Source organism: Triturus cristatus, chromosome 12 (genome assembly GCF_964204655.1).
Source record: "Triturus cristatus chromosome 12, aTriCri1.1, whole genome shotgun sequence".
NCBI lineage: Eukaryota > Metazoa > Chordata > Amphibia > Caudata > Salamandridae > Triturus > Triturus cristatus.
Window position 1 is genome coordinate 76,104,240 of NC_140595.1, and position 11,521 is coordinate 76,115,760.

Sequence of the window (11,521 nt, forward strand, 5' to 3'; positions counted from 1 at the left end):
TAATGAGCTGAGTCAGAGGGATATGACATTTCTGGATGGCCCAAAAGCAGTACAGACATGACTTTGGACTCTGCAGAATTCTTCTTCTCACCTAAGTTACAGTGGACTTTAGTGCGTGTCTAGAATTTGTAGGCACTAGGGAAGTGAAACTATCCAAAATCGTCCCCCTCCTCATAGGGGAATAATGACGTGGTCTTTCAGTGAAAACAGTAAAGCACACTGACTTTCCCTTACATGTTTGTTTTTGATTGTATAAAGCCTATTCCATGTCACCACCCAGCTCTGCATAAGTCCTGCCACACCATTCACTTTGAAGCTGCTCCTGGGCTGCGCACGCCAGGAATCTCCCCTGTGCAGCCCTTACACTTGTGCACACGCATGTACACACGTGTCTGCATGTAACCAGCCCGGTGCCTCTTACTCCGGCTGCAGCGCAGCGGCCTAGCCTCACCAGGGGGACACCAGTAAAATCCACATGCAGTCTCTTTCTTCATGAGTTCACTGTGGGTGAGTCCCAACTTATGAGGCTCCCCCACAGTAAAAGCTCCACAATTAGGTGTTCAAAAAGTAAAAAATCCGGGCGGCTCAGATGGTCAGAACCACCTTCTCACACCCCTTTATAGTTCTTTTGTTTTGCTGTTTTTTCTCTTAATCATACTGTACGATCCTTAATATCGTGACTGCTGCACAAGGACGGCATAAATGAGGAGTGGGTGAGAAATGTGACACGATACGTACATTGCAATGTAATTTTTGTTAATAGTCCACGGGCAGAGCACGAGTAAATGTACAATGTATAACCATGCAACAATATAATAAAAATAAGTTGTTTCTTTTAAACTATAAAACCAAAGTTATTGTGGGCTTATTTCTGGAGGATAGTGTCCTTGGTGTCTGGCATATCAACGTATGACTCTTGATAGGTAAAATTTTGCATTTGGCGATGCAGCGCGCGCAACAAAATTCACTTTATTTATTTATATGTTTACTTACCTCTAATCGGCCGTAATCCGTAGTTTACTACCCCCCGCCCCACGTCACCGCCCGGCAGCACTCCCACCGTGGGCCGCTACTGAACGTGACCGATATCAAGTCAGCAGTATTACAATTGTTATAGAATATACTACACTTGTAATACAGCAGATGGGATTTTGTCACCTTTGTAATGGAGTAATACGCTCCCTGAAGTTTTAATCAGGCCTTTTATCCTTTTGTTTGTTATTGAGTCATACATATTTTTCTTCCAACCATTTGAGCATGCATCATGGGGCAAATAATTAGCACACTTCAATCATTGGGTGACTTCAACATGAGTTATTGCAAGCTGCCCTTTCACAAGGACCATATCTACACAAAAAGGAGCTGCCTTCGGTGACAGGGATTACTATGATAAACTATGCTTTTTGGGATCTAAAACACATTTTGCTCTTTGCAAACTTCCTTTCTAGATGAATGAGGGCCAGGCAGCTTACCCCACAATACAGTTTTACAAAAACCATGAATGAATAAAACAAGCATTGCCTAAACGGAAAGCCTGACATTCACCGCAAGACCTATTGGCTTTGCCAATGCTTTTTGGAAAGTTGGACCAGTCTGATAACTCTGCTCTTGTTTTTGATCTTAGAGCCGGGCAGATCACTGGCTATGTGATCCCTTCTTATTCGCTGTCGCGGCAACAAAAACGATCGGGGTTTATGATTTCCTTGTGCTTGTCGAACGCACACTTCTTTCTGTTTGCCCTAAAACCAAGAGCCGGAAGTTGGCGGTTGCCTGGCAACGAAGATGCTTTTCCCCGGAAGTGTACGGAGGGGCGGGCTCTCGATGAACACAACAACCGCCTGCACGGAGGATTCCAGAAACCCTCGCATGTAACTGAGCCCCCAAAACTGTCAGCTCGAGTCAAAATCGGTAACCTTCCCCTCTCATGCCTTTCACTTCAACTCTTACAAAAACGTTTTTGTTGTTCGGATAAATATTTATTATACATCGCTTATATGATGACGCTTTTGTTTTCTCGTTTACGTTTGAGTTCTCTTCCTTGCCTCATATTAATCGCTTTTTTTAATGAGTTGCTCTGTGTTGTACCTATCCTTGAGGAATCATCACTCTTTTACTCTGACACTTCACTCTGTTTTGAGAACGTGATCACAAGAAAGTGCATTCCCGATAACGGTGACAAGTGAGCATTAGAAAAAGTATTGGTACCACCAGGGAGATCAAATTATTGTATATCAAGGGAAACTACTGTTCGAGAAAAACAATCATTAGTCCATAGGTCGGCTCTTGGAAGTGGACTATCACAGGAAGAGTGACTACACTATGCATGGACTTGCGCACTTGAGGGCTTATTTATGAGAGCAGTGTGCACTTTTGCACCACGTAAAGTGGTACATGCGTAACGCAGGGCTCGCCTCTCAATCCACTTTATGAAGCCACGCAAAGCCATCCTGCGTGGCTTTTGGTGGCCTCATACAAGTTGAGTAAGGCAATGCAGCCCAAATCTGAGCCCGGGAGGCATTCCATGGGCATTGCAGCAGGTTTTCCCATGGAACACCCATGGATTTTGATGCTACCCCATATTTACAAAATCATGTAAACCTTGGGAACCTCCAAATCTGTATGCCTCCCGATTTGTGGCGTAATGAAAATATGTTTATTTCTCCACGTGTTTTTTCTCTTATCTGTGCTACATGCAGCACACATAGAAAGAAGAAAACGGCCCTTAGGATTGTTTTTGTGCAGGAGGGTGTCCCTTCCTGTACAAAAACAATCCTGCATGCACCTGAGGCACCCTTGCACCAAGGTGCAGGGGTGCCTACCGTGGCGCTAGGCTGCCAAAACGGCACCAGCGCAGGGGAAAAGAGCAAGAATGCGCAATATTAGATAAATATAGTACATTCCTGCCCTTTCACTTTGACGGGCAGCAAGGTGACTTGCTGCGCTGCCTGACGTCAAATCCCCATAAATGAGGCCCTTGTACTATAGAAAGTGTCTTCTCTTCAAAGTATTGTGCTTTATCCAACTTAAACCCCCAGAAAGCGCTGAGATACACTATTAAATTCTGCGGCTGACACCTTTGACCTGACACGAATCAGCTCATTAATTATGTCCTGGTAGAACTGCAGAACTGTTACAGCTCTCCTTTCTCTGCTAAGTTATTTCACTAAGAATGCATTTGTTACATACGTTAAAAGATGGGCGATTCTCCCCAAGTTTTTTTCTGAAAAAATGAGCTCTCTTTATTTAAAGAAGTTAACAGCAACTCCTTAGGTTCATGACAAAAACGTTCTCTCACTCTTCTCAGAGTGGTAATCTCACACTGCTGACAACACTAACAGCCCTCACCAATTAATAGTATTTCACTACTGACTGTACTCACATCCCTTACACCAGCAGTCACACACATTGGACAGCACACACAACCCTCACACACTCTTATCAACTTCACCCTCTCATTATTTCCTGACTAATAGTCCCTGACCCACTCTCACACCCCACTTATTTGATTGATAAGTTTGGGTGTGAGTGATTTTGTGGATTTGCAAGCAATTGAGCACAATATAAGTTAAAATGGTGGATAAGTAGATCTTTGAGTGCATGGATAAGTGTTTGAGTCCATGGCTTATTACTGAGTGTGCGTATGGATGGATGGATATGTGACTACTAATATGAAAGCTAGTCCAGTGGAGCAACGGCGGACCACTCGTTTCGCACCTCACGCCAGTTCCAATAAGTGAGTTGGCCGCACAAACAACCCCAACCGTTGCATGACGTCACTGTGCTCCACATCAAGAAATCGTTTTTATGTCCAAAAGGGGTGCGCAGCTCACAAAGTCCAGTAGTCAGATGTTGGTGAGAAAATATTTTATTTATTTCAAATTGTGTCAAAATCATCAAACATAGACACTCCAGCCAACGCGTTTCATTCCCATACTGTGAACTTCATCTTCGTGTGCAAAACGAAGAGGGAGAAACACCCGTTCTGCATCAAGGAGTAATCATACCTGTGATCGCTGTGCTGGGTCCCAGTGCAATACACGGGACTGAGTAAAATTGAATAATAAGAATACTGCCTAAAGAAATCGACGCGTTGTGAGATACAGTTTGCGTATTTGCTCTCTGTCGGTTCGGTTTCATCTTACAACGCGCCACGTCTACCTAGACTATCACAATCAATCGATGGCCAATTAGGCACATTTTAAGATGCACATTTACCTTGAGAAAGTCTACCTCACTTAATATAACGGAACGCGGAAACTTGCCAGTGTGAGGCGGTAGCTACAAGCAGTTTTATACTTTTTTCATTTGCCCTCATGAAGTTCCCAGTATGGGAATGAAACGTATTGGCTGGAGTGTCTATGTTTGATGATTTTGACACAATTTGAAATAAATAAAATATTTTCTCACCAACATCTGACTACTGGACTTTGCGAGCTGCGCACCCCCTTTGGACATAAAAACGATTACTAATATGAAAGCATTCAGGTACTTTCAGGTACAATCCAGACCTGCCGGCTTTACCAGTATGCCAGGGCAGGCTGTTTTCAGCGTTTCAGATACAGTGCGAGTTGTGTAGGATTTCTTGCATTCTAATGGTTTTAAGCAAGACATTTCTGCTGATGTAATCTTATATATTCTATTTGTGGTAAGCCCAACATGAGGTCAATTTGAGTGTTGTCACTGTACTAGGGATACAGCATGCTCAGATCAGTCAGAGGGTCTCCAAGTAGCTTAAGATAAAGATTGAAGGAGGTAGACACGGAACATAGCAATTTGGAGTCAAATTGGCCAATTTTGATCTGCTCAGTGTGATCTGTAAGATAAGATTTGAACCATTTCATTTTCTTTTGAGAGTGTCTATGAGGCTTTGAGGGTCAACAGTGTCAAATGTTGCGTGAGGTCCAATAGGATGAGGGGACAAGAGTGGACTTTATCAAATCTATGGCTTAGAACATCATATACTGTAAATGTCTCTGATCAAGTGATATAGCCAGTGCAAGCCCGGGATGGAATGTAGCTAAGAGGTCATTGGTAATGTGTTTTTTTCATTGTGATACAACAGATCTCTCAATTATCTTAGAGATGAAGGGAAAGCCTGGGATGGAGCAGGCAGTTATTCCGTGTAAGCCACAGAGAGTTCCTTTAAGTGTGCTTGTGTAGAAAAATATTTCTAAAGTGGATTAGAATTTTCTCACGGCGGTCGGCCTGGTGCTATCAGTGGTGGGTGTTTGTCCAGTGCAGGAGCTTCCACGTCTGGGTTGGGTGGCCCTGCAGTGCCTCCTCAGGGAATGCTGGATCACTTGTGATTCTCCTCATTACGCTCCTTCCACCCCCCTCTTTGGCCTTCTTAAGGGGCCTTACCATCCCTCCAAACAAGGTTTGTAATCCTGGTGCCGACTCGGCCTCTCCACTGTGGGCCACTTATTCAACAATGGGCAGGTGCAGTCCATTGAAGAGTTGGTAGAACAATGTGGCCTCCATCTGGGACAGTTCCTGATGTACAGCCTTCTCTGTCAAGGGAACTATGGCAGATAGAAGACTCTGAACCAGTTTCGAATGTCTTCATAGGCGGCCTTCACACCCTGGGTAAAGAGAGGAGACTAACATCCTGGCTCAAGTGGGTGATGATCACACACACCCTGGCCCCTGTGCAACACCTTAACAAGACCTCGAAGGTGGAATTTGGCATGGCCTTGCATGAGAGAGAATGGGTGCAGGCCCTGGAATATCCCCCTCAAGATTTACCACAATGCACGTCTTAGGTTGATACAATTTTATGTACTTGACAGAGCCTACTTCTCACCCCTAGCGAATCAACCATATATTACTGGCTGCCCCTGACACATGTGCCCATTACAGGTCCCTGGCGGTGGACCTCAGACATGTCCTATGGGATTGTCCCCATCTCAGCCACTACTGAGGGGAGGTTACACATCTTTCTGCGATCACCTGCCGACTGCTTCCGGACACGTGAAGTTGGAGTGCTGAGGAGCTATAACCGGTCAAAGAAACACAAAACAGCTGCCCGTTTTACAGATTTAGCCCTAGTGTTAACCAAGCATGGAGTGACAATGTATTGAAAGAGTGTAACTTCTCTAGCAGCGCAGATTGAGAGCAGCGGTGGCAAGATGATCTGTCAGCGAGGCTACTGTTGTCGTAGAAAGGAATCCAGATGCATTTGCTGATGTCCAATAGTTCCAGTGTGGAACCGGTTCCTATCTTGTTTCTTAGATTCAGGGCCAGATGACTCCTCCTCATAACTCCACGACAGGGGAGCACCTCCCCTCCCCCGTCCCCTGTAATCACCCTTTGCATATTCTCAGGTATGGTTCGCACCCTACCAAAATGTCACTGGTATGCGATCTTACTAGTCCCAAACTAGTCCCGCCAAGTTTGCCACTGTTTCGCCATCCCCTCAAAGAGACTGTCCCCATACCGAATTTTGGTAGAAGAGTCAAACTCAACGCTGCCCCCTCTAATAAATCTGTGACATTTTTCGGAATGACTTGTTGCGAGGTCCCCCTGAAACTGACCCGCTGCCCACACACTTATATTGAAAAATATCCTGTATGTGTGATGTATCTTATTATGTGAACTATAAAACCAATACAAATTTTTTCAAAACAATCAGTGGAGGTATTCATTAATTTACAGCCAGAATATTAATACTCACCAGGATTAGGCTTTGTTCTTAAATTACATAAAAATCGTTTTACATTTTGTATGGTTAGCTATTGATTGTGAGAATTCAACATCAGATCTTCAGAGGATGTGCTGTGGTTAGTGGGGATGCAGTTGACTGAGGAAAGGAGATTTTTTAGATTAGATTTGAATCTTTATTGTGTGCCATCCTTAGATGAGGTGTAGGTTAAAAGAACGTGGGGCAGCAAAGATAAAAAAAGCTAGCTTTTTAAAAAAAAAAATATATATTTTTGGACTTGCGAAGAAAACAGGGCTGGTGCTGGAAGTAATGCACGAGCGACCAAGTAGAGAGAGTTTTTGCAACTAACTGGGCTGGCTTGTGGGTTTGTAGGGTGTCCGTTTCTTACACAGGAAGCCTACACTGGAACTTTCTAAAGTAGCACCAGGACCCAGTATCATGGTAGGATCAAAGGTTGGTCCTCAATTGCCCACCTTGAATTGGTCATAACAAGGAGGCTTCAGTTGTCCCACCCCAATTCCCTGCATGTTAACAATAAATCTGAGTTTTTTTTTACCAAATACAAAGGCCTCCACCTTTGACGAGGTGGATTTGTCGCAAATTTAAAAAAGTGGGATTGCCTCACCCTGGAATAAGGGTACAGTAATCCCACATCACTTGTTATTCTCCATCCAGCTGCAAACTCTGGTTACCATCCTAAATGGTAATTCAAGGACACTCATAACTAGGGCCAAAAAACTGTCCAGCTTCACTTCTGAAAATACAATGTACTTAAACCTACCTTCTTTGTCATCCTGATTCAATATCTTCTCATACTGCTTCAAGCTAATGCTCCTGAAACACAGGTTTTTAATTCCTAATCCTTACTTTTAATTCATATGCGTGAAAATAATTATTTTTTTTCACCAAGAAAGCCAGAACAACGCAAGAAAATCGCAATCTCAAACTTTTAGGACGAAAAGGTCAAGGTGGAATTTGAAGCTGAATGTGTAGAAATGGGCGAATGGTGGCTTGGGTCTTCCTCTTGAAAAATATTATTTTTATTTAAATGTGGCAATGGTTTCTTGATAAACTGGTAATGTTAATGATTTTATTGGTTATGGAATTTGCGATTTGTACATAAAGCCATATGTCAATTCTATAGCCATCCTCTCACATATTCTATTCAATGTAATCATGAATATGGGGGGAGGAGTTGGCCTAACGGCTAGGGCAGTCAACCTCGCATCTGGAAAACCGGGTTTGAGTCTCGGCAATGATGCTGAACATCCCGTGATTCTGGGCAAATCACTTAATCTCCCCGTGCCTAACAAAAATGAATGTGTGTCCTCATGTAAGGCAACTGGTGCTATGTAAAGTGCTCTGATACCCGATACCAGGTCAAGTTTGCGCAATATAAAACTCAGTAAAAAAAACTATTATAGAAGAACTTTTTAAAGCTCAATCGCTCTATGGTTCCTAATTCTCATACTTCATTGGAATTATCCACTACTGATTTTGACTGAATTTCTTCAAATTTTTCATCTCGAATCCAGTCACGACTTTCCAAATAGGTGGTGTTTAAGTTCTCTCTTATGATGTTTCCGATGCTTTTCCTGTAGGGTTATATCTGGCCCACTCATGGCAAAAAAAGCCTTCAGTTAGGAAGGTATAGAAAATGCACTTGGTTATTGCTTCCCATTCTTTTTAGAACCACGACCCAACTAACTTTCACAACCCACGTTTCTTTAATGGAAATGAGGCGGGCACGAACTGCTAAATGCATACAGCTCAGATACAGGTATTTACATTTTGTTGTGTGTTGCAAAAAAAACCACATTCTACAGCCTTTCCTTTCAGGCTCCCTGAAATCCAGCAAGATTGCTGAATAATTCACTTTAAAAACTCCTCTCAATTTGCAGTCAGAGAACAAAAAGTAAACACCAGTGCCCATATTAGAAGAAAAGGGCCTGATTACCAGTTCGGCGGATGGCTTACTCCATCACAAACATAAAGGCTATCCTGTTGGCCATATTACAAGTGGATTATATCCAATGGCACTTGTAATACAGCGGACGGGGTATCCGTCATGTTTGTGATGGATTAACCTGTCCGCCGAAGTCTCAATTAGGCCCTAAGCAGCAAGTTGTCAAAAGACATAGCTGTCATGTATTCTCTGTAACTGAAGAACCAGCAAATGTGACAAGATAAACACAGAATTTAATACCATCTTTATTTACTGTTCTGACTTTCCCGACCCCCCCAACAGTGGTTCGCAACCCATAGTTTGTGAAATGCTCCTCTGGGTGTAATCCGCATGTGAGGATGAACCAGTTGGATTGCTCACTAACACAGTAAACACTGAAAAACACAAATTGAACTGCACAATAGAAAGAATTTTGAATACATTTAATAAAAGTGTAGTTTAGTTTTTAATTGTCTGAGAAAGTAGCATTTCTACGTACAGTGGAATGTAAGCCGGATTCAGTAAAACTTGTTACCATCAATGGATCAAAGTGACACGACTAAGCAGCAGCAAGGCCTCTAACAAAACATTGGTATGAGAATGATGATGTGCAAGTGTCCTTATGGGTATAGCTTGTGAGTTGGAGTGAGCTGTTGAGTTCAGCAGTTCGTGAGGAAGGCATAGTTGGCAACTTAAAAAGTTAATGGCCTTACAGGGTTGAATATTACTTTGACTTTAAATAAATCACATTCACACTTGACACAGACCAGGGACTCAACTTGTAACTAAATTGACTGTAACTGTTGTTCTGTAAATTTTATTGTGAACAGCGAAGGCGTTGGATTGTACCAATCCTGAGGTCTCATGGTTTTAGACAATGTCGACCAGCTTTCTTATTTTTTTCAGACCCTGCCTTCTCTCGATATATGTTGCATTGTGTCAATATATTTAAGGGCTGTGATTAGATGTAGAAAAACCTTGAGACAATAAAATATTTCTGGTGTTGTAAATTGCCGTTTTTTTAAAATCCTGATTTTAATATTTATGTTATGTATTTTAGCTTATTACTTTTTAGGAACTATTTATGCTTTTTTGTAAATATAATCTATCCATTTTTATGGATTTCTAAGATAAAAACCGAATAAAGTTTATTTAGAATTTGATTGTAATTGTCTGAGTTTAGTCACTATATCACAGCACTGTATTGCGTGAGCGGTTGCACCAGCTGTTACGGTATTTGAGGCGCTGAGTTGGTATCTTTGTAGAAGCAGGTGTTGGTTGGTGGTGTTTCTGTAATGTTGTGTAGTTAGAGTGCACCACCTCTAGAGCACTGTAGACCTTCAAAATCACAATGGCGTTTTAATGGAAAGGAACCGCGCATGGTTGATTTATGTATGAAATGTCCAAATGGTTCCAATGCCAAGCACTTCTCATTATTTTTTCATGTGCAAAATGTGACTGTAGTATTTTGTGAACACCCACAATTCTCTCTGTATACAATAAATCGCTATTATTTTTTTTTATTCTCAGCGCTCACTTCTAGATCCAACTTTTCTGCTACACTGGATATTACCCAGAGGCTCATTGTGTCTCCGAAGATGTCAGAAGGCGATATCTTAACGAACAAGCCAAGGTTCACCTTCCGCCACTTGCCCATCAAGAAATTTAGCTTTCTTGAGAACAGGGACACGAGGGAGCTGCTGATGAAATGGTCCATGCATGGACGATTGACAGCACAAGCGTTTGGATATGACCAGTATTTTCAGGCGTACGAAAAGGATGAATTTGCTGAGGCCTTTTTTAAAGATCCCAATGTTACTTCAAACTTAAAGTTACTCTCAGCTACTGCGGGACAGTGGATGACACTAGGTGCAATTGTGAAGAAAGTTGAAGCGAAAGATGTGCCTTGCACACAAGTTTCAATGTCTTTCTTTGACCGTTTATTCACTGAAGAAATTGTTAAAGAGACCAGTCACATTAACAAGTGTTTTGATGATTTTTATGGTGATTTTACCATTTCTGATGAGCTCAGAAAGGTTCTGGTAATGGAGGATTCTGATAAATATGACATTTTCAGCCAGGCAGACAGGGAAGAATTTATTTTCCATCTCTTTAAACATCTTTGCCTGGGAGGCGCACTTTGTCAGTTTGAAGATATGGTTGGACCCTACTTAGACACAGCAAAGGCCATGTATAAAGAGCTGATCAGTGTTCAGAAAGATCCCGAAACCAAAGCGATAAATATAATATCCTCAGTTTTCAAAGTTGTGGCCTACAGTGAACATGGAATGTGTTACCCTGCAGCTAAAAAGCATGAACAGACATTTGCCTACCTGATTGTCGATCCATTAAAACGCCATGTTTATGTTTTGTACCATTGTTTCGGTGGGGGGTTATTTTGTGGTTGAAACTTTAGAAGTGTTTCTAGAATAAAAGTACAGTTATTTTGGTAAAATATCTTCTCATTAAGGTTGTTTGAATAAAGAGCTAGCTTTATGTGCTCTAAACATGGAATTCCGGTCTATGGTCATAGAAAAGAAAACCCTGGAAATCCGAATCCAGATATCAATACAAAATTTGGGTTCTAAATATTTTTGAATAGCATTACTAGTATTATCCTTTATCGTGTAAGCAACCACGTCCTCCTCTTTCATAGGTTTTTGTATATAACAAAGTTGTAATAAAAATGTATTTACACTGATGCACAAAATAAGACAATGGCCTTTCTCTATTCTTTCGCACCCCCCAAGCTTGTTATGATGCTAGCTAAACACCTCATAGTGATTCAATTGTGTCTTCTCTGTCTTGGCTATGAACTTCTTTAATAGGATTAAGGTGCCAGAGGTGATGTCTATGCAGTTAGTGAAGGGAGTTTTTTTCTGTTAGATGATCCATTTTGTAGATGGGATGCTGAG

General features: G+C 41.9%; 1 protein-coding gene across 1 annotated transcript; it reads left to right on the forward strand.

Annotated features, from left to right (window-relative positions):
• The first annotated feature begins 1,798 nt into the window (after positions 1-1,798).
• On the forward strand, positions 1,799-11,312 carry CFAP300 (cilia and flagella associated protein 300). The gene is made up of 2 exons (XM_085639926.1): positions 1,799-1,908; positions 10,137-11,312. The coding sequence occupies exon 2, from the start codon at positions 10,205-10,207 to the stop codon at positions 11,012-11,014; it is 810 nt and encodes a 269-aa protein (XP_085496052.1). The 5' UTR covers positions 1,799-1,908; positions 10,137-10,204; the 3' UTR covers positions 11,015-11,312.
• Positions 11,313-11,521: the final 209 nt, after the last annotated feature.

Bases quoted from the DNA above. Each gene is read 5' to 3' on its own strand.
- CFAP300 (XM_085639926.1), top strand. From the start codon at position 10,205: ATGTCAGAAGGCGATATCTTAACGAACAAGCCAAGGTTCACCTTCCGC.